Raw genomic sequence first — 24936 nt, forward strand, 5'->3', positions numbered from 1 at the left:
CCTTTCTATTCTCCCCTCCAAGACCTCTCTCCCATTTCTTGCGCTCAAGATTAACCTCATGCAGAGCCATAGGTAGGAAAGAAGGAAATAATTTGCCCATAGTCTCTGTCTCTCCTTCCCTACCCTCCCACTTAACTCTTTTATCTTTCTTAAATGCACACACACACACACACACACACACGCCCACCCCCACGCACACACAACTGCAGCGTGAGAACCAGAGAACTTCAGCACACTTGTGAAGAAGGGGGAATTGTGAGCGAGCAAGTCGGTGCCCCCAAAAGCAGGCTCTGTCCCTTTAAATGGGTTGTAGCCGTGGGGGAGGGGAGCTGGCCGGAGCTGGCATTGTCCAGTTTGAACTGAGCACCGGAAGTGAAGGGGCAGGGCCAGGGCCGTGCACTGAGCCCCGGGCCATTGTCCATCTCCAGCCCGGGCCCTCGCTGCCCCCTTCGGCCCACCCTCTTTATCTCCTAGGAGGGAGGCTATCTCTTCTAAGGAGGAGCCTTCCCGGCCCCATCTCTCCACCCTCCCCTCCGCGGGGAGGGCAGCCCTGGGCTCGGGGGTCCCGCGACCTGGAGGGTCTGGGAGCTGCGGGCGGGGCGGGCGCCCCGACGAAGGGCCTCCGCGCCCCGGCTCTGGCCGGCCTTCCCGGCCGGTGGACGGGACGGGCGGGCTGGGGGCCGGCGGGGTACGGAGCGGGGGAGGGAGGACCCGTCTCCATCCCTCCGTCCCCGGCTCCCCTCCCGCTCTCCCAGGGCGCCCTACCTGGGGCCCACTAGAAACACACGAGGGAGGGGCAGGAGGGCTTTCTCCCCGGCCCTCGGGGGAGGCCGCGGGGAACTGTGGAGTCGGGAACTCTGGGAGGTCGAGACCTTTGTGCCGGCGGACGTGGAGGGGGCGAGCGCCTTGATCGACAGCGGCCGGTCATCCCTTCCCTTCGGGGTCCCCAGCCCCGGCCCGGCTCCCCGATCGCGGACGCACGGGGGTGGGGGGGGCGGCGGAGCGGGTCAGCGCGGAGCCGCGGGTCAGCGCCGAGGCTCGGGGGGAGGGGAGGGGCGCGGGGGGAGGGGGAGGGCTCATCCATTTCTCCCTTGACAGGTGGTTTGTGTTTCTGATTGGCCAGCGCCACCAGCCTTACACCTCCCTCCCCCAACTCTCTGGAATGTATAATTATCTGCGCGGGGGGCGGGGGGCGGTGTGGGAGTGTGTGGTGTGTGGGACAGTCACGTGGTTATCAAACTACACCCCCCCCTCACCTTCCCTACCTGTACCAGCTTTGGGGGACCCCCCCACGCGCCCCCACCACGCTGAGTCCTTAAAAGTGTTAAGATCCCAAATTCTGGGGTGCCCGCGACTCGCACGGGCAGATGACTCCCCAACTCCAGATGTGCGGCTGCGGAGCGGGTGTCAAACCTCCGGGTCTGGGAAGGGAACCCCAGAGGTGTCAGGGAGCCGGGCGGTGGGGGAGGGCCTCGCCGGGGCGGGGGGGGGGGGGAGGGAGGAGAAGGGCGAGGGAGGGGAGGGCGGGGAGGGGAGGGGAGGGCGGGGAGGGGAGGGGGCTGCCCGCGGGGGGCTGGGTCATTGTCTTTTAGAATTTGGGAGCCTTTGAAAAGCCGTGGGCCCTCCCACCGCTATTGTGCGGGGGAAGATGTAGCCGCCTCTTCTCCGAACCTCCCCTTTGCCTCCGGACTTCTCTGGGGCCAGCAGCCGCCCGACCAGGGGCCCGGGGCCGCGGGCTCAGCCGACGACCATGGGCTCGGTGTCCAACCAGCAGTTTGCAGGTTCGAACTCGGGACTTCGCGGGGACACCTTCAGGGTGCCGGCGCCCGGGAGCCACGTCGAAGGGAGGTGGGGGAAGAGTGTCTCCCCCACCCCCAGGCTGGGGCGCACGCAGGATCCCCCCTCCCTCCCCAAGACAGCGCGGCCTCCGGCCCGGCCACGGGGCCGTCTCCGGAGCCGGGGACCCCGGCGTCCCGGCGGCGAGCGCGCCTCGCCCGTGGGGGCGGAGGGAGGGCGGAGGAGGGGCCTGTCGGCCCGGGTGTCCCCGGCAGCGTGCCGTTGGGTAGACGGGCAAAACTTTCGGGGCACCCTTGGCTTCGGTGTGAGCTCGGGGAGCGCGGGAGGCAGCCGGGACAGGTTTCTCGGAGCCAGCTGCCGGGGACCTGCCCGCCCACCCCGGTTGTCGACGGGCTGGGAGGTGGGGGGGTCCCCTGACCCCCGCCCCCCGCTCACCGCTCGGCCCTGTCTCCAGGTGGCTGCGCCAAGGCGGCGGAGAAGGCGCCCGAGGAGGCGCCGGCGGACGCCGCTCGGGCGGCCGAGGAGCCGCAGCTGCTGCACGGGGCCGGCATCTGTAAGTGGTTCAACGTGCGCATGGGGTTCGGCTTCCTGTCCATGACCGCCCGCGCCGGGGTCGCGCTCGACCCCCCGGTGGACGTCTTTGTGCACCAGGTGAGACTGGTTCTGGTAACTTCGCGGCGGAAAGGGGAGGACTGGGGGCCGCGGACGCAGGACACGGACGGAAGCAGATCCAGGACTCTTGGAATTAAGCACCTCTTAATCTTTGCCTGGGCACCCCAACTTGGGAGTCTCCCCGCTGGGGGGATCCCCTCCCCCCGGTTTTGAAGACAACACTGGGGGCAGTGGAGGAACGCTGACGGTCAGCACCCCCAGCCCCCTTCCGGGAACCCCCCTAGCATACCACGTGTCTGTTACCTCCTTCCCCTGGGAAGGGAGCAGGGGGCAGGGAGGTGACCCCATGTGGCAGAAACTAAGGTTGTATTGTGCTTGTCGGTGGGGGGAGGGCGCGCAGGCCGACCGGGAAGCACATGCCGGGCCTGCGCCCTGCGCCGAGCGCCCGGTGCCTTCACGTCTGAATGGAGCTCGGAGAGGGCACTGGCATCCCCGCCCCGGGGCGCGAGGCCCCGCGGTGTCCGGGGCTCCGTGCAAACCCCACTCAGGTAGTCACCCAGAAGTTACACCCTGGGACCGCAGGGGGTGGGGTTCTGTGCGGGCGCTTGGAGGCTCGCAGAGGGTGGGTCGCAGTGAAGGAGCAGAGGGTTACCATGGTTGTTGGCAGGACTTGTCCTGCCAGGAAGGAAAACGGTTAGGGGGCCCAGGCGTGAACGTCGCCGGCTCAAGTCAGTCTAGGAGGGATCTGGGTGGATACAACCCCAAGTTCTCAGTTAAAGCAGGGCGGCTCAGTGGGGGGTGAAATTCAGTGTCGCGGGGCAGGGGGTGGAGGAAGGATGGCCTCTGGACCTATTCTCCACAGCTTGGCGTTTATGGCCCCTGACTGCCATTGATTGCTGTCCTAACCTTCCTAGCCTCAAACAAGGAGCCCAGAGCCAGCCTTCTCCCTCCTCCCAGCCTGCCCCTTTCCTCAACATCCTGCAGGGATGACCGTGGTAGGGCCGGAGTTGAAAGGAAGTTGCTGCAAGTTCCCTTCCCCGCGAGGTGGTTTAGGGCTGTTGTAGGAAAGAAGAAATTGCTAATCGCATGCCCTTTAGGTTGACACCCAGGCCTGGCCGGGCAGGGAGGGGTTACTTCGGGGAGGTTGGCCTCAGGAGCAGTGGGGGGAGGGGAAAGGAGGATGTGGGGATTAAGGGTTGGAGCCTGAGGGATGGCATTCGGGAGGGGGAGGGGGAGGGAAGGGAGGTGTGGAGTGGACTGGTTAGAAGCTTCTGGGAAGTCTTGAGAACAGTCCTCAGGGAGGAGGGGAAACTAAGGAGATCCGGACCTGCTGGTTACTGTGGCCTCCTTGGGGGTCTCTGGCCAAAAGGACCTGCAGCACAGTGCTTTACTCAGCTACCCCTTTTGCAGTGCCCCTCCCCCCCCCCAGTTCTATTCCTCTCCTGCCAGACTGCTGGTTTCTGGCTGATGGCCTTGCCCCCCCTTCATTTACATATGTGAATGATAACCCACAGGAAGTAATTGTGAGGGAAAGAAGGGAATTGGGGTCTTTAGATCTATTAAATCACTTTATTACAGGAACCTACTTTGAATAGCTCTCCTCAGCAGGAGGTTAAGGGGTAGGGGAGAGGGAGAAGAGTCTCCCATACTCTCACTTATCTGATCACAAAGACATTAAAATATTTTCTGGTCTGGGGAATGACTGGGCCAACGTCCCCAAATTGGGAGTTCTGAAATAAAAAAATTTCAGATCCAATGCTTTGGATCTCTCCTCCAAATACTGCTAAGGAGGACGAGGCTGAGGGGCTGTGTGGTTTCTGAGGTTTTTTTCTGAGCAAGTGGTGGTGGTGGAGGTGGAGAGTCCAGAGGAATCGAGTAACTTGGTATTGCCTTGGAAGAAAGCAGGAACCTTCTGGAATGCCAGGGACCAATGACTTTTAGAGAGCTGAGATTAGGAAGAATTTTTCATGGTTAGGAGCTTGGCTTGAGTGGTATTGAGCATTTGTCTAGCATGCCCAAGGCCCTGGGTTCAAACCCTAGTACCATGAGAAAAACAAAACCTAAGAACTTCTCCTTAATCTCCACTCTCAAGATTAGTTAATGAGGGGTCTATGTACACTTAGTTTGAAGTTCCTCTGGGAATCTAGGGATGAGATCGATTTGTAGGTACAGAACAATCCCTAAGAATTGTTTAATTTTAGTGGGGAGTTAAGAGTAAGAAATGCCAAACAACTCATTATTCAGCTACAGCGGATGGGCACTAAGGAGGTCAGTGTGATGGGGTGTTGGGAAGGATAATTTGCCAGGGCAGGGGATGAGGAGTCCCTTCCAAAATTGGCTTGTTAGATTTCCCAATACCTTATTAACTACTATTATTCATTCTCTTCCCTAGGAGTTAGGTGGGAGAAAAAAACCCATCCTTAGTTTCCATGCCACAAGAAAAATGCCCACAGACTAGAGAGAGAGAGAGAGTGTGTGTACGCATGCAAATACTGAGGCTTCAACTCAAGAACTCAAGATGCTGTTCCTTTAACTTTTTCACTCAAGGCTGGCACTCTACCACTTAAGCCACAGAGTCATTTCCCGTGGGTAGGGGTATGGGTAGGGTGTGTTTAGTTAATTGGAGATGAGTGTTTCCTGGTTTCATAGGGCTTTTCTGTCCAGGTTGGCTTTGAACCATGATCCTTGATCTCAGCTTCCTGAATAGCTAGGATTACAGGCTTCAGCCACCCACCCCATTCCTGGCTTTTAGCCCCAGTTTTTAAGCTGAAGAAATTTCTATTGGAGTTATGATTTTAAGGGAAGCTCTTAAATCTGGGTTTCTCAACATTGGCACAATTGGCAATTTTGAGAAGGTTAAAATAAAATTCCCTTGATCTTGGGACTGTCTGTAGAAAACACAACAGCTAGGCATGGGTTGCTCACACCTATAATCCTAGCTACTCAGAAGGCTGAGATCTGAGGATTGAGGTTCAAAGCCAGCCCAGGCAGGAAAGCCAGTGAGACTCTTATCTCCAATAAACCATCAGAAAACTGGAAGTGGCTCAAGTGGTAGAGCCCTTGCCTTGGGCTGAAGAGCTGAGGGATGGCACCTAGGCCCAGAGTTCAAGTCCTGTGACTGGATTCCCCCCCCCCCCCCCCCCCCCCCCCCGCCAAAAAAAAAGAATAGAATAATAGAATAGTATTCCTGGCCTATACTCCTAGTAGAAAACCAGTTATATCCTTCAGTTGTGAAACACTAAGTGAATGTAAACATTGCCAAGTGTCCCCTGGGAAGTAGAATCACCCCCCCCCCCCCACCCCAAGCTGAGAAAGTTACACAAGTAAACCAGTGCAAAACAGCTACACTGTCCTCTATACTTTTCATTATTCACCAAAAATGCTAAAATCGCAATGACCATGGGTTGAGCTTAAGTGTTTTGCTGCGTGTGGTTTCAAATCCAGACTGCCAACATTGATAGAGATTTGGGAGTTGGAAAACTTTCTTCTTCATAGTTTCTTAAAACCTATGTATGTGGGGCTGGGAAGGTGGCTCAGTGGTAGAGTGCTTGCCTTGCATGCATGAGGCCCTGAGTTTGATTCCTCAGCACCACATAAGCAAAAAAAAACCTATGTATGTTGACATTGAATTTCTGGCTAAAGTGGTCTGTTAAAAGACTTGGCAGCAAAAAAGAAAAGCACATACATAGTTGGTCAGATCACTAAGTTGGGTTTGGAAATAGACTTCTGATGGTCGGGTGGGGAGAAATAATAGGATCTTTCTTCCCTGGTTCATAGCACTGCGCCTGACTACTCACTCATGTATAGTTGTTGATATCATTTTCTTTTTTTTTGGGGGGGGGCAGTCAATTGTGGGACTTGGACTCTGGGCCTAAGCACTGTCCTTCAGCTCAAGGCTAATGATCTCTCACTTGAGTCACAGTGCCACTTCCCGTTTTTGTGGTTTTATTGGAGATGAGAGTCTCTCAGACTTTCCTGCCAAGGCTGGCTTTGAACTGTGATCCTCAGATCTCAGCCTCCTGAGTAGCTAGGATTACTGGTATGAGCCACTGCTACCTGGCTGATGTCATTTTCTTGTATGATTTTAGCAAATGTGTAAGCCCTGTAAGGAGGGAAACAACTGCCTGGGTCATTTGATAGAATCTATTTAGGCTAACAACACAAATGGAAATCAGCGAGCTGAATATGAACAAGGAAGGGCATCTTTATTTAGCACCTGGTAAATCAGGAATATACTGACTCGTTTAGCAGAAGTCTAACTCCAGAGGGAAAAGATTGGAGATAGAAAGAGAAGAGGTGTAAATTGATAGTTGCATTCTTTCTAGTCTGGTTAGATACAAACATGATCCTCTGAACAGTTGTAGAGTGAACGAATCACAGTTCTGAGCCCAAGAGAATTTTCTTGTTGATGAACTGGAAGCTGCGAGTTTATTGGTTTTTATTAATTATTCTCACTCTCTTTTTTTTTTTTTGCTAGTCCTAGAGCTCAACCTCAGTACATCATACATACATACATCATCTAGTTCTTCCCATACAAATGGGAAAAGGCAAAATAAATGGATTTTTCAGAAAGTTGGCTCACCCACTTGCTTTTTGGGTGTCATAGGCTCTTCTGGGAATACTTCTGTTTTTGCAGAGACATGCTTTCTCTAGATAGTGTCTCCAGTAGAGAGGCTGGGTCACCATTGGAAGCAAAGCTTCCAATATGGGAAGCTTCCACCCGGGGGTGACACTACTGACTGTCCAAAAGAGATTTTTCTAGTAACATGGACAAGAGTGCTGTTGTTACTCTGACATTGCTAATTAATCACATTCTCCACTTTGCTAGAATGTCCCCCCCCCCCCTTGAAACTGCCCTAGGTAAAAAGAAAAACAATTAAAAAAAAAAAACCACACCTCCCTTTATCCTGCAGATGTGCAGAATGACTTGGTAGCTCCTTCCTGGAAGATACCAGGAGTTGCAAAGAGAAAATTTCCATGAAGTTTACATATATTTATATATAAATATTTTCCTTCTTTGGGCTTGAACTCAGGGCCTGGGTGCTGTCCCTGAGCCTCTGTGCTCAAGGCTAACACTGCCATTTGAGCCACAGTGCCACTTCCAGCTTTTCCTCAGTAGTTTAAGTTTCATTTCAGGATTTATTTTAGTATAAGAAGGTAAAACTAAGCCTGGCGCTGGTGGCTCAAGCCAGTAATCCGGCGTACTTAGGAGGCTGAGATCTGAAGATCACAGTTCAAAGCCAGCTCGGGCAGGAAAGTCTGTGAGACTCTTATCTCCAATAAACCACTAGAAAACCGGAAGTGGCGCTGTGGCTCAAGTGTTAGAGCACTCACTAAAAAATAGAACCGTTTCCTGATCTTCCTGCAAGAAATTACAGCACAAATATGTAAGCCCTGTAAAGATGTAAGAAGCGGGTGTCGGTGGCTCATCCCTGTAGTCCTAGCTACTACCCAAGGAGGCTGAGATCTGAGGATCCTGGTTCAAAGCCAGCCAGAGCAGGCTCTTATCTCCAATTAGCCATCAGAGACCCAGAACTGGTGGTGCTACTCACAAAGTAGTATAGTAGAACATTGGTAAAAAAAGACTGAAAGGAGTTTGTACAGAGTTTTTTGTTGTTGTTGTTTTTTTTTTTTTTTTGGTCCGGTCGTGGGGCCTGAACTCTGGGCCTGGGCGCTGTCCCTCAGCTCTTCAGCTCAAGGCTAGTGCTCTACCACTTGAGCCACAGCGCCACTTCCGGCTTTTTTTCCTTATGTGGTGCTGAGGAATCGAACCCAGGGCCTCATGCATGCAAGGCAAGCACTCTACCACTGAGCCACCTTCCCAGCCCTGTTGTTGTTGTTTTAACATGATCTCAAGTTGGAGTTAATTGAGATGGGAAACCTGTGTCCAAGAAGGGTAATGGCCTTGTGCAAGGCAGTGCGTGGGAGCAATGATGTGTCAAATGACCACCTTAGGAGCTATGGAGAGAAATCTAGAAATCCAAGTGACTGTATGAGTTCCACAATCAGAACTCCTCAGTCCCTGCTGGTCCTAAGCTCTCTCTGGTTTGCCTTCTGCGCACAGGCTGATGGATAGCGCCATCTGGTGGGAAATTGCAGTCAGAAGCCTTGGATCTGGTTCTCCATGAGCAGAGGTGGTATAGATGATGGGTTGTGTATCTGTCTGCCTGCAGCTTTTGATTCTGGACATTTCTTGGGGCCTGTGCAACATCAAATAAAGTTCTGGGTGAATCTACCTTGGGTAATGAAGCTCAGAGCTCTGATTAAAGTTATTTTGTTGCATTTTTATTTCCATTATATTGGGCCATCTGGCTAGTAGAGTGAGGCTAGGGTGTTCTGTTAACACCTCACAAATCAGAAATGACACTTTGTGAGTTATAGCATGCAAAATGTTGAGAACATTACTCTGCTTGTAGCAAAAAATAAGAAGCTAGTTATTTTGGATAGCCGAGAACTTAGTATACTCAACAACTGTTGTGCCCTGGGAGAGCTCAAGGACAGTGTTCGGGCCCAGAGTTCAAGCCCCATGACTGACAAAAACAAACAAGGGAGCTCTGGGTGATGGAGAAGAGCTGGAAAACCCTCCAGTGAGATAGCCAGTATCTTGAAATTCTGTCTCTCCCTGGGTATGGGTGGCCCTCATGCCTGTAATCATTAGCTACACGGGAGGTTAAGATCTAAGGATACTGGTTCAAAGCCAGCTTAGAGACTTACTTTCATTAAACAAGCACAAAGCTCTTAGAAGTAGAGTTGTGGTTTTGTGGGGGGGGGTTGGTTTTTTTTGGGGGGGGAGGTCCGGTCGTGGGGCCTGAACTCTGGGCCTGGGCGCTGTCCCTCAGCTCTTCAGCTCAAGGCTAGTGCTCTACCACTTGATTTTTGTTTGTGTTTTTTTTGGGGCCGGTCGTGGGGCCTGAACTCGGCCTGGGCGCTGTCCCTCAGCTCTTCAGTTCAAGGCTAGCGCTCTACCACTTGAGCCACAGCGCCACTTCTGGCTTTTTTTCTTTTTGTTTATGTGGTGCTGAGGAATCGAACCCAGGGCCTCAGGCATGCAAGGCAAGTACTCTACCACTGAGCCACCTTCGCAGCCCCGCGCTCTACCACTTGAGCCACAGCGTTCCCCCTTTTTTTTCTGCTTATGTAGTGCTGAGGAATTGAACCCAGGGCCTCATGCATGCAAGGCAAGAGCTCTACCACTAAGCCACCTTCCCAGCCCTTAAGTGATACAGTTTTGAGCAGAGAAAGTAAGCAAGAGAGCTTGAGGCCCTGAGTCCAAACTTTGTAACATCACAGAAAGAAAAAATTCTGACTGTTACTACCAGTCCACTAGATAGAAGCCAGGAGACTACAGTGAACTGTGTTAGAGCTGGAAGAGACCCGATTGTCATGAAGCCTGACAAATGATTGAAAGAAGTAGATTTCTTAAATGACCATTTCTTAAGGTCCATTCTTTCTCTTAAGCTTAGGAAGTTAGTTTAGTACTGGAGCAGAGTTCTGCCAGGCATCAAGAAAAGGAAATGCTCCATTTTTGTTTTTGTTTTTTTTTGCCAGTCCTGGAGCTTGAACTCAGGGCCTGGACACTGTCCCTGAGCTGCTTTTGCTCAAGGCTAGCAATCTAGCACTTGCCACAACACCACTTGTGGCCTTTTCTGTTTCTGTGGTACTGAGGAATCGAACCCAGTATTTCATGCGTGCTAGGCAAGCACTGTACCACTAAGCCACATTTCCAGCCCCTCTGCCACTGTTTCCTAAGTGCCATCTTCTCCCATCCCCGCGCAGCAGTGGGCTCAGGGCAGACTGATTTCCAAAAACTTGGGAAGATGTGATCCCTTCCTCTCCCATTGAATATAGATCTGAGGAATTAATTATACTTATTTAGGGACAGGTCCTCTGTTGGGTCACTCTCAAGTTGGGGCGGGGGACAGGCCTAAGGGTAGGAAGAACTAGACCACTGGAGATGACTGGCAAGCCCAGCAGGTCTCACTGGCAAAGTGGTGTTTCAGTATCCATTTCTCTCACCATGACCATAACCCCAACAAGGAGAGGAAGGAAGGAACCGATCTGTTTGAATGTGGGGGAGGGTGCCTTGGAACTCCAGGAATCTGACCACCAGAACCAACCAGTGTCAACTCTTTGTTTCCTAGGGTTGGGTTCTATTGGGGGAAGCTCAGGCAGTGCCCCTCCCCCCTGGGGCTTTTTTTTTTTTTTTTTTTTGGTGGGGATAGGGAGAGGGGCGGGCCCCTGCTTTGTGTGTGGTTGGGGGTGGTACAAGAATTTTCTGGCTCCTTTCAGATGCTGGCCCTGGGAGGCTAGCTCCGTGGGGCTGCACACTGATTACCTATCTGATAAGAGAGGAATTCAAACTATGTGTTTTTAGCAAAGAGCTGGGAGGTGGGGGAAGGGAGACACTTCTAGAGACCACCAGTTTAAATCCTGGCCATCCGGGTTATTCTGAGGTGCCTGCCCAGGAGTTTTTTTGTTTTTTTTTTTTTAACTCACACATCTCCAGCCCAGAGAAGACTAGTCAATGTCATATTGAATTGTTTCATTTATAGTGTCCCCTATTCTCCCAAACTTCTGAGGCGTGGCTTGAAGAGGGAGTTACTCTGAGGCTGTGGGACAAGAGTTACAAAGCTGGTTAGTGATAAAACTAGAGTTAATTTTGAATCACTTGACACTTGGATGTCACTGTTGCCCTGCCCCCAAGCCAGTCTGAAGAGCCTGCTAATTGCCACCCACCTCACCAGGGATTCATGTGTGGCTGGCAAAGTGTTAACTACTTCTTATGCATAAAGCCCGCAGTGCACTGCCATAAAATTAGTATCTATTTCATCTTATAAATGCATAAGGAGAAGAGGGCACAGGCTCTGATTCATGCCTTTTTTCCTCCCTTAAGCCTTTATCTGCTGGATTTCAGCTCAGACTGAGAAGGTTCCAAACCTAGATAAAAGTTGAACTGGAGTCTACTGGGGAGAAGGTTGTTGGTCTTGCTTCTCTCTTATCCCAACTCTGAAAGAAAGTCATGGTCCTTTGTCCATTGAAATGTTTGTTTATTTATTTATTTTTATTTTTTGTCAGTCGTGAGGCTTGAACTCTGAGCCTGGGCACTGTCCCTGCGCTCTTCAGCTCAAGGCGAGCACTCTACCACTTGAGCTACAGTGCCACTTCTGGTTTTCTAGTGGTTTATTGGAGATGGGAGTCTCAGGGTCTTTCCAGCCTGGACTGGCTTTGAACTGCAATCCTCAGCCTCCTGAGTAGCTAGGATTACAGGCTTGAGCCACCAGCACCTGGCTGAAATGTTTTCTTTGTGTTTGCTCTAGCCCATTCTTGCTTTAATGTCCCACCTCCACCAAATCAAGATGGTGCAGTGAGAGGTGTCATCACAAGCATATTTCCATGCCTAGTAAATTGAAGGACACTGCTTAAGCTGTATGTGGTGGTTCATATCTATAATCCCAATACCACAAAGTCTAAGGCAGCAGAATTCCCCAGTTCAAGACTAACTGAGCTGGGCGCCCATGGCTCATGCCTATAATCCTAGCTACTCAAGAGGCTAAGATCTGAGGATCACAGTTCAAAGCCAGCCCAAGCAGTAAAGGTAGTGAGACTCTTACCTCTATTAAACCACCAGAAAAACTGGAAGTGGCACTGTGGCTCAAGTGGTAGAGCACTTGCCTTGAGCTGAAGAGCTGAGGGACAGCGCCCAGGCCCAGAGTTCAAGCCCCACAACCACCCCCCTCCAAAAAAAAAAAAAAAGGATTAACTGAGGAGATTGTGCCAGTGAGTGGCTCACTCCTGTAATGCAATCCTAGAAACAGGAAGCTGAGGATGGAAGGATTGCAGTTCAAAGCCAGCCCAGGCAGAAACATTCAAGAAACCTTTTCTCAAAATTAATCTGCAGAAAACAGGACTGGAGGCACCTCTGAATTCAAAATCCGGTACCATCAAAGGAAGAAGAAAGACTTCTTTATGCTGCTTAGTTAGGACTCTCAAAAATAAAGGAACTGCTTTCTCCCTTCTCAAACATCTGAGGTCCAGAGATGAGTGACAAGCAAGGTTGCAGAGTCAATGATTGAAGAACAGGCATTTCACAAACCAGGATGTGTGTGACTCCCAAACCTGTGCTCTTCACCAATAATCCAGGGGAAAGATTTGTCTTTTGTTTTGCAATGCTATCTAAATTACAGCAAATTTTTTTTTTTTTTGGTCCGGTCGTGGGGCCTGAACTCTGGGCCTGGGCACTGTCCCTCAGCTCTTCAGCTCAAGGCTAGTGCTCTACCACTTGAGCCACAGCACCACTTCCGGCTTTTTTCTTTTTGCTTATGTGGTGCTGGGGAATCGAACCCAGGGCCTCAGGCATGCAAGGCAAGCGCTCTACCACTGAGCCACCTTCCTAGCCCCTAAATTACAGCAAATTGGAATGATAGGAAATCCTATATTCCATCTAGCTAAATTAGCAAGTTTCATCTAAGACCCAATTGGAAGTGTTCTAGTGTCCTATGTGCATGTTCCCTCCAGCAGGACTAGACAGATGCACATTAATCCCTTTTTGCTTCTGTAACCCTAGTTTCTTTTCAGGAGCAGGAAGGGATGCAGGCTTTGTACATATTAGGAAAGCTCTTACCATTGAATCCTCTCCATCCTTTTTGTTGTTGTTGGTAGTGGTGGTAGTGATGGTCGTTGTCGTTGTCGTGTTGTGGTGGTGGTCATCATGGGGCTTGAACTCTGGGCCTGGGCGCTGTTCCTTCAGCTCAAGGCCAGAGTTCTACCACTTGAGCCACAGTGCCACTTCTGGCATTTCTGGTGTTTTATTGGAGATAAGAGTCTCATGGACTTTCTTTGCCTGGGCTGGCTTTGAACTGAGATCCTCAGATCTCAGCCTCTTTTGTAGCTAGGATTACAGGCATGAGCCATCGGGCCCAATCCTTTAGGGGGGTGGGGTGGGGGGACAAATCTCACTACTATGTGGCTTCAAACTGATAATACGCCTCCCTCAGCCTCCCAAGGGCTGGGATTACAGGTGTGTGCCACAATAACTAGCGGAACCCAATAGATAAGGCTGTGGTGAAGACTTGGGGAGGAGCAGGAAGATGCTATTACCTTCACCAATGGGCTGTGATACAGTGTGTGGCACCACTGGGAGCAGGAACTCTGGGTTCTTTTTTGTTGTTGGTCGTGGGGTTTGAACTCTGGGCCTAGTCACTGTCCCTGAGCTCTTTTGGTCCAGGCTAGTGTTCTACCACATGAACCACAGCACCACTATTGGTTTTCTGGTGGTTAATTAGAGATGACAGTCTCATGGACTTTCCTGTCAGGGCTGGCTTTGAACTACAGTCCTCAGATCTCAGCCTCCTAAGAAGCTAGGATTACAGGCATGAGCCACTGGTGTCCCGCTCCAGGCACTTTTTTAAAAAATTATTTTGTTTACTATTTATTTATTTATTTATTGGTCAGACGTGGGGCTTGAACTCTGGACTTGGGCACTGTCCCGGTGCTCAAGGCAAGTGCTCTACCGCTTGAGCCACAGTACCACTTCTTCTAGGCACTTTTGATTTCAGGATTTACCTATGTGAATAGCTCCCTGCTTTCTAAGATGTCTAAGCTCTTTAACTGCTTTTGTGAACATCAGTGTTAGATTTTGGTACACATATGCAGTATTTTAATGGAATTATTCAATATAAAGCAGGTCTACATTGTGTGTTTGTTTTTTTTTGTCGATCGTGGGGCTTGAACTCTGGGCCTGGGCACTGTCCCTCAGCTCTTCAGCTCAAGGCTAGTGCTCTACCACTTGAGCTACAGCGCCACTTCCGGTTTTCTAGTTGTTTATTGGAGCTAGGGGTCTCACGGTCTCTCCTGCCCGGGCTGGCTTTGAACCGCGATCCTCAGATCTCAGCCTCCTGAGTAGCTAGGATTATAGACGTGAGCCACCAGCGCCCGGCATTACATTGTTTTTTAAACCATACTGTGAGGTCATCTTTCCAAGTTGAATAATTTAAGAATCTTTATCTCCTGCTTCAAGACTAGCCAAGACAGAAAAGCCATAGAGGAAGTGGCGCGGCACTGTAGCTCATGTGGTAGAGCGCTGGCCTTAACCTGAAGAGCTGAGGGACAACGCCCAGGCCCAGAGTTCAAGCCCCACGACCGACAAAAAAAAAAAAAAAGAAAAGCCCTAGAGTCCATCTCTAAAATAACTGGCACAAAGCAGGACTAGAGGTATGTCTCAAGTGGTAGATTGTCAGCTTAGCCAAGGAAGTGAGGCCCCATACTGTTCATCCCCCAGTACTGCCAAAGATGAAGCAGAGAACAAGACTTTACATTCACTTTATAACTGCAACTTGCCTGGTGTTCCTTATGCCATATTGTACTCAAATATTCTGCTGCAGTGAACTAGCAAGTTATTTTGATTTAAGCTAACAATGATACTCTATATGTGTCATTCAGTGTTGTGAAAATTTTTTCTATATGTTTTATGTTTGTTCTTTGGTTGTGGGGCTTGAACTCAGGGCTTACCCGTTGTCCCTGAGCCTCTTTGTGCTCAAAGGCTAGCACTCTGCCACTTGAGTCACAGTGCCACTTCTGGTGTTTCAGTGGTTAATCAGGGACCACTTCCAACAGCCATCCTCAGATTACAGGCATCCGAGCCCTGCTTCTTTCTCTTATCTTTTTTTGTAGGTGGTAGCGACGGCTTAATTGTAGATAATAGTCTCTCAATCTGGCTAAGCCAGATCTCAGCCTGCATAAGATAGGATTATAAGCATGTGCCACTGGAATACAGCTACTAACACTTTTGACATTGTTGACATTGTTTCAGATTTGGCAGGGGCTGGGATGTAGCTCAGTGGCAAAGCGCTTGCCTCGCCAGTGCAATGATCTGAGTTCATTCCCCATTACCAAAATAATAATAGTTTCAGAATTAGAAAACAGTTAAAAGAACAGTGCAAATTTTTTTCCATCAGCCAGGTGCTGGTGGCTCACTCCTATAATCCTAGCTACTCAGGAGGCTGAGATCTGAGGATTCATGGTTCAAAGCCAACCTGGGCCAGAAAGTCAGAGAGACTCTTGTTTTGTTTTGTTTTTGTTGGTCCTGGGGCTTGAACTCTGGACCTAGGTGGTGTCCCTCAGCTCTTCAGCTCAAGGCACTCTACCACTTGAACCATGGTGCCACTTCTGGTTTTCTGGTGGTTTTATTGGACTTAAGAGTCTCACAGACTTTACTGCCCAAGCTGGCTTTGAACTGCGATCCTCAGATCTCAGCCTCTTGAGTAGCTAGGATTGTAGGCGTGAGCCACTGGTGCCCAAACCTGGGAGACTTTTTTTGTCAGTTGTGGGGCCTGAACTCTGGACCTGGGCTCTGTCCCTCAGCTCTTCAGCTCAAGGCTAACACGTTCTACCACTTGAGCCATAGCGCCACCTCCGGCTTTTTCTGCTTATGCAGTGCTGAGGAATCGAACCCAGGGCCTCATGCATGCAAAGTAAGCACTCTACCACTGAGCCACTTTCCCAGCCCCCCTGGGAGACTCTTATCTCCAATTAACTACCAGAAAACTAGAGGTGGCCTGTGGCTCAAGTGGTAGAGTGCTTGCCTTGAGTTGAGCTCAGGAACAGTGCCCAGGGCAAGAGTTCAAGCCCCACGACTGATCTAAAAAAAGAAAAAGTATATATAAACTTTATTGTTACTAAGGTGTTGCACAGAGGGGTTACCATTTCATAAGTGGTGATTTGTTTTTTGTTTTGTTGTTTTTGGACAATGCTTTTCCCCCAGTTTCTTCCTCTCATCCCTGCCTACAGGTTATGTAGGTCATTTTGTTGTTGTTGTTTTTTGTCAGTGGTGAGGCTTGAACTCTGGGGCCTACGAACTGTCCCTCAGCTCTTCAGCTCAAGGCTAGTGCTCTACCATTAGAGCCACAGGCCCACTTTCCGCTTTTTCTGCTTATGTGCTGCTGAGGAATCGAACCCAGGGCCTCATGCACGTGAGGCAAGCACTCTACCACTGAGCCACCTTCCCAGCCCATACGCCATTCTTTTATGTAACCCAAGTATGATGATTATGATCAAGAAATTTGACATTGATATATTTATCTGCATTCCATGTACAGATTTTTTTTTGGGGTCCGGCTGTGGGCCTGAACTCTGGGCCTGGGCACTGTCCCTCAGTTCTTCAGCTCAAGGCTAGCACTCTACCACTTGAGCCACAGCGCCACTTTCAGCTTTTTTTTTTTTTTTTTTTGCCAGTCCTGGGCTTGATCTCTGGGCCTAGGCACTGCCCCTGAGCTCTTCAGCTCAAGGCGAGCACTCTACCACTTGAGCCACGGTGCCACTTCTGGCTTTTTCTGCTTATGTGGTGCTGAGGAATTGAACCCAGGGCCTCATGCATGCAAGGCAAGCACTCTACCACTGAGCCACCTTCCCAGCCCATTTCCGGCTTTTTTTCTTTTTGCTTATGTGGTGCTGAGGAATCTAACCCAGGGGCCTCGTGCATGCAAGGCAAGTACTCTACCACTGAGCCACTTTCCCAGCCCTCCGTATACAGATTTTGATCTTACCTCATTCAGTCCATTCTCTTCATTGCATTGGATCACAGTTCTTGGTGATAATGACATTTGAGTTCATATTATGTAGGATGTCTTATGTAATCTGTTTTGTAGAGTATCCCTCTATGTTTGTCTGATTTTACCTCAGGGTTAGAGTGAAGGTGTGCAATTTGAAGTCATTTATCCTTAGTGCTTCTTATCAGATGTGTGTGTCCCGTCTGGGTGGGTCCCATTATTATTTTTTGTTTTCAATTTTTTGAGATAGGGTCTCTGCAACACAGGCTGTCTTAGCACTCTGGATTTTCCTGCCTCGGTCTTTTAGTTGTTGGATTTATAGTATGTGCCATCGTTTCCAGTTCCAAACTTAGTTTCCTTACCGATAGAGTAAGAGTCCTGTCATTCTTCTATCTTATAGGAACAGGTTTGTACATTTTTGGTAAATAATAAGAATGAATGATAAAAATCTACTGTGGGGGGGCGGGGGGAGAAAGAAAGAAAGCTGAGCCTGTGATCCTAATCAGGAGGCTGAGATGTGAGAATTTGTGGTGCCAGCCCAGGAAGGAAAGTCCATGAGACTCAACTCCAGTGAACCAGCAAAACTCTGGAGGTAGAGATGTGGCTCAGGCACAGCTTTAGGCCCTGAGGTCAAGCCAAAAATCACCACCAAAAAAAGTAAAAGAAAAAATTGAATTGTGTTTCTTTTACAGAGTAAGCTGCACATGGAGGGCTTCCGGAGCCTGAAGGAGGGAGAGGCTGTGGAGTTTACCTTTAAGAAGTCTGCCAAAGGCCTAGAATCCATCCGAGTCACTGGGCCCGGTGGGGTGTTCTGTATTGGGAGTGAGAGGCGGCCAAAGGGGAAGAACATGCAGAAGCGCAGATCCAAAGGAGACAGGTACAGCTCTCAAGGCAGCTTGTGTGGGTTCTAAGAATGAGATCTCTCCCAGTCTTGGGCCAGGTTGTCATGGCTTGTGAAGCTTATAGTTCCTGCAATATCTAAATAGTTGTGTGTGTCTTTGTGGTGTTCAGTGGAGAGGCACTGACTGCCCATGATCATTTGATGGTACTGGGGTTTTGAATTCAGGGTTCTCATAGTGCAAGTGCTCTACCACTGAGGAATGAGAGGCTTCTATCTCTGCTCTCCATCTCTATCAGGTCTCCAGTTGACTTGTTTGATCTTGATGTGGGGCTAAATCTCTTAGCTGTAAGCAGCTAAAAAGAATCTACCCTTTGGGGCTGGGAAGGTGGCTCAGTGGTAGAGCGCTTGCCTTGCATGCCTGAGGCCCTGGGTTCGATTCCCCAGCACCATATAAGCAAAAAGAATAAAGCCGGAAGTGGCACTATGGCTCAAGTGGTAGAGCACTAGCCTTGAGCTGAAGAGCTGAGGGATAGCACCCAGGCCCAGAGTTCAGGCCCAATGACCGGACCCCCCCCCCCCCCCAAAAAAAAAAGAATCTGGCCTTTAAAATTCCTTCATTATTAAGGGTATGGCAGGTCCACAGCTATCCTCCAAGTTGCAGTTTGATCAGTAACTCTTCGTGTGTGTGTGTGTGTGTGTGTGTGTGTGTGTGTGTGTGTGTGTGTGTGTGTGTGTGTGTGTGTGTGTGTGTGTGTGTCTCTCTCTCCTAGGGCTTACACTCTGTTTGTTTCTAAGCTTTTCCACCACTGCCGAGGAGGTTTTGTTTTTTAATTTATTTAATTGGGGATAACAGTCTCCAAGGTTTTTTTTTGCCCTGGCTGGCTTTGAAAGGAGATCCTCAGATCTCAGCCTCCATAGTAGCTAGGATTATAGGCATGAGCCATGGTCGTTCCCTCCCTCCCTCTCCATGATATCTATTCTCATCTTGGTATTTTCAAGTTCATCTCCAGAGATCATCTGATTAGATGACAATGAGGAGTCAAACCTCTAACCTCTTCCCATGTCTCTCACACCTTTACCCTCTCATTTTGTACCAGGTGCTACAACTGTGGTGGTCTAGACCATCATGCCAAGGAATGCAAGCTGCCACCACAGCCCAAGAAGTGCCACTTCTGCCAAAGCATCAACCACATGGTGGCCTCCTGTCCACTGAAGGCTCAGCAGGTCCCCAGCTCCCAGGGAAAGCCTGCCTACTTTCGGGAAGAAGAAGAAGAGATCCACAGCCCTGCCCTGCTCCCCGAGGCCCAAAATTGAGCCACCAGAGTCAGGAGGGCTACTCTTGCTAGCAGGAAGTTTCAAGGAGCAGGCATCAATCGGCAAAGTGGAGAAAGTGGGGATATGGGGTGGGTTGGCGAGTAGCTGGCACTGCCATACGTCTCAGGCCGGGATGTCCCAGCATCACCCCATCTTCTCTTTTGATGAGGGGAAGGGGTGATGCATAGGAACTCCCATCATGATCTATCCCAATTCAAGTGAGGGGCTTTGGGGGAACCACTTTTGAAACCTGCATACTTTATATGATAAGCTTCACCTGCCCCACATGCTTCCCCTCCTTCCCCCCCAGCCTCCAGCTTCTAAAAATGACCCAGATTGGCAAGTTGTTCCTTTAAAGAAGGATGTGTCCTATTTCCCTTGCCAGGGTGTGAAATAATTAAGCATCAGACCAGCAGATCCATGAGCCCAAATCCCCAAGGTGTAGTACCTCGGGTAGGAGGGCCCGTCAGGAGCAAGGCAGGGTTGTTTTGTTTTGTTTTGTTTTTTTTGTCTCCATCACCCTCCTCCCCTCCACATCTTGTTTCCTCATCACCCTATCTTGAGCCGTAGTGCTGGGAGAGCTGGCCCAGGCATTGGGTTGTGATGACAGGCAACATGGGTGACTAGGGAATGGCTACAAACCTGCTGCTCTGAGCTTCTCCCCGCCCCCGCCCCCCTTTCTGGGCCAATGTGATTGTAATTTATTTGTTCCCTTGGATAACTGCACCTTGGGTCCCCACTTTCTTCAGAATGCCAAACCTGCACTATCTGTGCGAATGACGTATCTTGTGCATTTTAACTTTTTTTTCTTATTATAAATATTCTGGTTTTGTATTTTTATATATTTTAATCTTAAGGCCCTCGTTCCTGCACTGTGTTCTCAGGTACATGAGCAATCTCAGGGATAAGTGGGCAGCAGCTCCAGGTCTGCACAGCAGGAAGACTTTGTTGTTTTTATCACCATGGAGAGCAACCATTTGGAGTGCATAGCCTATTGAACTACCTCATTTTTGCCAATTAGAGCTGGCTTTTCTGCCATAGGGTCCTCTTGAAACCCCCTCCACCCTTGGAAATGTTTCATGGGAGACTAGGTTTTTAATTGGGTTGCCCCATGACTTGTTCTCCTTCTGCTGGAAGAATGGAAATTAGTCTAAACAGGAAACGGTGGTGCAGACAAGGTAGAAGAGGCCCAAAGAGGAAGCCAAGGTTAGTAATGATTGTCTAATCCTATGGCTCTGGGACTTGTTTTCTTTCCATATACCATATCTATCCTTTACTAGGTTAGCCTGGGATTACTGTGCACGTAACTGCATATGTATTTTTTTTTCCTCTAAGGAATGGGAATTGATATGGTTGGATTTTAAGACCACAGATTTGTGTCCACCTTGTACTAGCCATGCAGGGATGGATCTATGAAAAGCAAGGACCAAAATCCTCAGTCTTGGCTTCCAGAGAAACCCATAAGTGAAGGCCTCTCTCTGGAGCCTGTGTCCTGCCCTGCTGCATAATGGTTCATAGTGTTGTGTTAGCTAAAGGAGAAAAAGGGGGTTTCGTTTACATGCTGTGAGATCACCGCAAACCTACCTCACTGTGTTGAAACGGGACAAATGCAATAGAATGCATTGGGTGATGTGTGTCTGATCCTGGTTTCTTGTCTCCCCACAAATGCTGCCCCCCTCTAGTTAATTGTATTTGTCTAGGCTCTGTAGGACTTTACTGAGTTTCTGAATTGGTCATTTGCTAGGTGGCCTAGTTTGTGTAAATAATAATGTGTGGGTCTTTTCTCCATGTTCTTTTTGGGGTTTTATTGTTTACAAACTTCTTTTAGAATTGAGTAAAATAGCCAAAGCATCTTTGACAGAAGGTTCTGCACTAGACAAAAGGATCTGAAGCTAAGTTGGGGGACCTTCTAAAGTGAGGATCTTGAACCAGTTTTTCTTTTGTTCCCTCACTTCCCCTGTTTCCCATTTTGGACTAGATCTTCGTTGGTAAAAATAATAATAAGTCCCTATCTTCTACCCTTTTCTCCCTCAAAAGAAAACCTACATGCCCATACACAGATGATTCTTGGAATGTCTCTTCAACTTTTATGTGACTTATGCAAAGATTCTGAAGATGCTAGGACTCCAACTTCCCTTCCCCTCCCACACACACCTTGTTCCCAACCTGAGTCCATGTTTTTTAAACGTAATTCTCATCAAATATGACATTTGTGACCAAACCTGCTTGTTCTGTGATACTAGAGAAAATCAATTGGGGCTTTCCATGTAGAAAGTGGGGTCAGGAGACCAGGAAAGGGAATATGAATGTATGTTCAAGTCACTCAGGAACTTGTACACAGGTGCAAGAAAAGTTATGTCAAAGTGGCCACAAGATTGTTTAATAGGAGACGGACGAATGTAACGCCATGTTTACTGCTAGAAACCAAAGCTTTGTGAGAAATCTTGAATTTATGGGGAGGGAGGGTGGGAAAGTGTGTACCTGTCTGTCCTTTCTCTGATCCCTGCAGACTAAAGCTCCCTTGGACTTTGATGATCCCAGTCCAGGGGTGTTTTATTTCATGATTGATTTGTGCTGTACCCGAGTACTTCCTTTCCCCTTTTCTAATCATTTTTTTTTTTTAACACATGCTGACTCTTCCCTACCTTTCTTTTCCTGGGAAAATACAATGAATAAATAAATAAATACTTATTGGTACTCAAACTGTCCGATTCTTGTCAGATATGTAACACCCACTCCCCCCCCCCACCCCGTTCTGTAGTTCCTATCTTAGATTGGGACTCAGAAGTCAGGGACAGACCATTAAAATTTTTTGTTCACCACTTTGTTAGGAATGAATCTTGATTCTGTCTTCATAGCACCTCATTACAGTGGATTTTTGTTTCTAGTTGAGGCCTCTTGTCCCTTCCTTGGAAGCTGCCACATTCAAGAGGGGATTAGAGGCTTGGCATGCATAAGAATGGGGTTGCCTATGCCACTGGCTGGGATGAAAGCATGGGGCCAGAGCTTGGGGCATGAGACCCTAATAATACTTTGTCCCCTACTCTTCAAAGCCTTTTACAAATCTTAATTAACCCCTTCTAGCACCCCCAGAATAATAATGTCATATGGAACTGGGGAAGTTGAGGCCAAAGGAGATTGTGAGTTCGTTTACCAGCCTAATAAATTGAATTTGTAAACTTTTTACGGGAAGATTTTACAAGGAAAAAAAAAAAACTTGATTTCAGGCCAACAAGATATTAACAAAAGTACAGAGAAATGGGATTAAATTGTCAAGTTGGCAACATCAGAGCAAGGGGTTTCTGCCTGCGCTATTTCCCCATAAGTAGTATCAAAACCTGAAGCTGACTTACCTGACTGGTCTTCCTGCCAAAGATTCCAGGCTTCCCAGGTCCTAAATGATGGTTGTTTGGTTATTGAAGGTTGGGTTGCCTGTCTCCTGGTCTTAGTTTAAGCATTTTAATCATGTTACAATAGCCAAGTCATGTCAGGTGCCCTGTACGCACCTCATATCTGTAATCTTAGCTACTGAGAAGGTGAATCTGAAGCTTGAGGTTCAAAGGACAGGTAAGTCTCAATTATTCCCTCCCTCCCTACATCACCACGACCACCACTCTGTCAAAAAAAGAAAGTCTGGGGCTGAGAAAGGTGTCTCAGTGGTAGAGTTCCTTGCATGCATGAGGCTCTGGGTTCCATTCCCCAGCACCACATAAGCAGAAAAAGCCCGAAGTGGTACTGTAGCTCTACTGGTAGAATGCTAGCCAAGTACCAACACACAGGCACTGAACTCTGGGCTTGGGTGCTATCCCTGTACTCTTCAGCTCAAGGTGAGCAGCTCAAGGCAAGTGCTCTACCGCTTGAGCCACAGTACCACTTCCAGTTTTCTAGTGGTTAATTGGAGATAAGAGTCTGGCAAGGGCTGGGAAGGTGGCTCAGTGGTAGAGTGCTTGCCTTGCATGCATGAGGCCCTGCGTTTGATTCCTCAGCACCACATAAGCACAAAAAAACAGAAGTGGGAGCTATGGCTCAAGTAGTAGAGCGCTAGCCATGAGCTGAAGAGCTGAGGGACAGCACCCAGGCCCAGAGTTCAGGCCCCACCACCGACCAAAAAAAAACAATTGAGCTGGAGGCATGGCTCAAATGGTAGCCCAACTCAATGACCAGAGGTATAAAACTCCAGTACCACCAGAAAAATAAAATCTCAGCTCCAAACATTTTAATAACTTAAATACTTAGAAGGAAATGCTGACTTTATTGGATACTGAAAGCCATTTTTAGTTTACATCCTTCCATGTACATGATTTTAGAAAGAATAGTTTTTTGTTAAGAAAATGCAACAGTTGGGCTGGGAAGTTGGCTCAGTGGTAGAGCGCTTGCCTTGCATGCCTGAGGCCCTGGGTTCGATTCCTCAGCACCACATAAGCAAAAAGAAAAAACCTGGAAGTGGAGCTGTGACTCAAGTGGTAGAGCGCTAGCCTTGAGCTGAAGAGCTGAGGGACAGCGCCCAGGCCCAGAGTTCAGGCCCCATGACCGGACCCAAAAAAAAAAAAAAGAAAATGCAACAGTTTCTTCCATGTCTAAAAATTCGGCAAGATTGGGTACATTGTGAACCCCTTGGTATTTCTATTTTGATACTTAGGGCTTTTCTGATTTTTAAGTTGCTCTTACAGAAAAGACATTTCTGCTTTTTAGTTTTTATTTATTTTTATTTTATTTTTGGTCATGGGGCTTGAACTCAGGGCCTGGGCGTTGTCCCTCAGCTCTTCAGCTCAAGGCTAGCACTACCACTTGAGCCATAGAGCCACTTCCGGTTTTCTGGTGGTTTATTGGAGGTAAGAGTCTCACGGACTTTCCTGCTGGGGCTGGCTTTGAACCACAATCCTCAGGGCTCAGCTGGTTTTGAGTTTATTTAGGTGGGGCTTGGAAATCTATAAACCAAAAGCTGGGTACCTCAAATGAGCCACAAATGGGCTGATACACAAAATGAAATACACTATAGCAAAAATTACTGGATTTTTGGGCTGGGAAGGTGGCTCAGTGGGAAAGCGCTTGCCTTGCATGCATGAGGCCCTGGGTTTGATTCCTCAGCACCACATAAGCAGAAAAAGCCAGAAGTGGTGCTACGGCTCAAGGGTAGAGCCAGCCATAGCCTTGAGCTAAACAGCTGAGGGACAGAGTTCAGGCCCCACGACCGGACCCAAAATAAAAAAAAAAAAAACCATTTATTTTGTCTTCAGCTCAAGGCTAAAGCTTTACCACTTAAGCCACAGCGCCACTTCCGGCTTTTTTCTTTTGTGCTTATGTGGTGCTGAGGAATCGAACCCAGAGGCTTCGAGCACGCAAGGCAAGCGCTCTACCACTGAGCCACCTTTCCAGCCCCTAAATAGGTTCTTAAGATCTCACATATGCTATGCAAACACTAGAGCTACATGGTCGGCTTATCTTTTTTTTACACAAGTATTTGGTGTTTTCCGTTTTCACATAGTTTTGATCCCAGGCCGGCTTTGGACTAGGATTCTAACAGAAGCCTATGCTGGTCTAGCCCACCAGCCACAGCTGCATGGGGAATCTCACTGAAGTGTTCCCAGGGCTGGCCTGGAACTTCGGTTTGCCACATCTCCACCTCCCAGTAGTTGGAAATATAGGCCTGAGCCACCGCCCCGGGACTCCTGAGTTTTACTAACTTGTGCCAGGACTTCTGGAGAATTCTGGTTTCTGCAGACCCCAAAGTTATCGAGATCCCTGAGGGCGGAAGTGTGCCTTACACCAGCTCAGCATCCTGCCTTAAGTATCCCAATTCGGGGTGGGGTTTCCTCAATTCACGCCCCG

General features: G+C 49.0%; 1 protein-coding gene across 1 annotated transcript; it reads left to right on the forward strand.

Annotated features, from left to right (window-relative positions):
• The first annotated feature begins 1750 nt into the window (after nt 1–1750).
• Lin28a (lin-28 homolog A) lies at nt 1751–19107 on the forward strand. Its single transcript, XM_042688676.1, has 4 exons — nt 1751–1781; nt 2252–2448; nt 17645–17829; nt 18891–19107. Exons 1-4 carry the CDS (start codon nt 1751–1753, stop codon nt 19105–19107), a joined length of 630 nt encoding a protein of 209 aa, XP_042544610.1.
• The last annotated feature ends 5829 nt before the right edge of the window (nt 19108–24936 follow it).

The sequence above is a fragment of the Dipodomys spectabilis genome, unplaced genomic scaffold (genome assembly GCF_019054845.1).
Source record: "Dipodomys spectabilis isolate Male_0828 unplaced genomic scaffold, ASM1905484v1 ptg000118l, whole genome shotgun sequence".
Taxonomy (NCBI): Eukaryota; Metazoa; Chordata; class Mammalia; order Rodentia; family Heteromyidae; genus Dipodomys; species Dipodomys spectabilis.

Bases quoted from the DNA above. Each gene is read 5' to 3' on its own strand.
- Lin28a (XM_042688676.1), top strand. From the start codon at position 1,751: ATGGGCTCGGTGTCCAACCAGCAGTTTGCAG. The intron at 2,449-17,644 runs GTGAGACTGGTT...TTTCTTTTACAG, and splicing joins TGGACGTCTTTGTGCACCAG to AGTAAGCTGCACATGGAGGG. The intron at 17,830-18,890 runs GTACAGCTCTCA...ATTTTGTACCAG, and splicing joins CGCAGATCCAAAGGAGACAG to GTGCTACAACTGTGGTGGTC.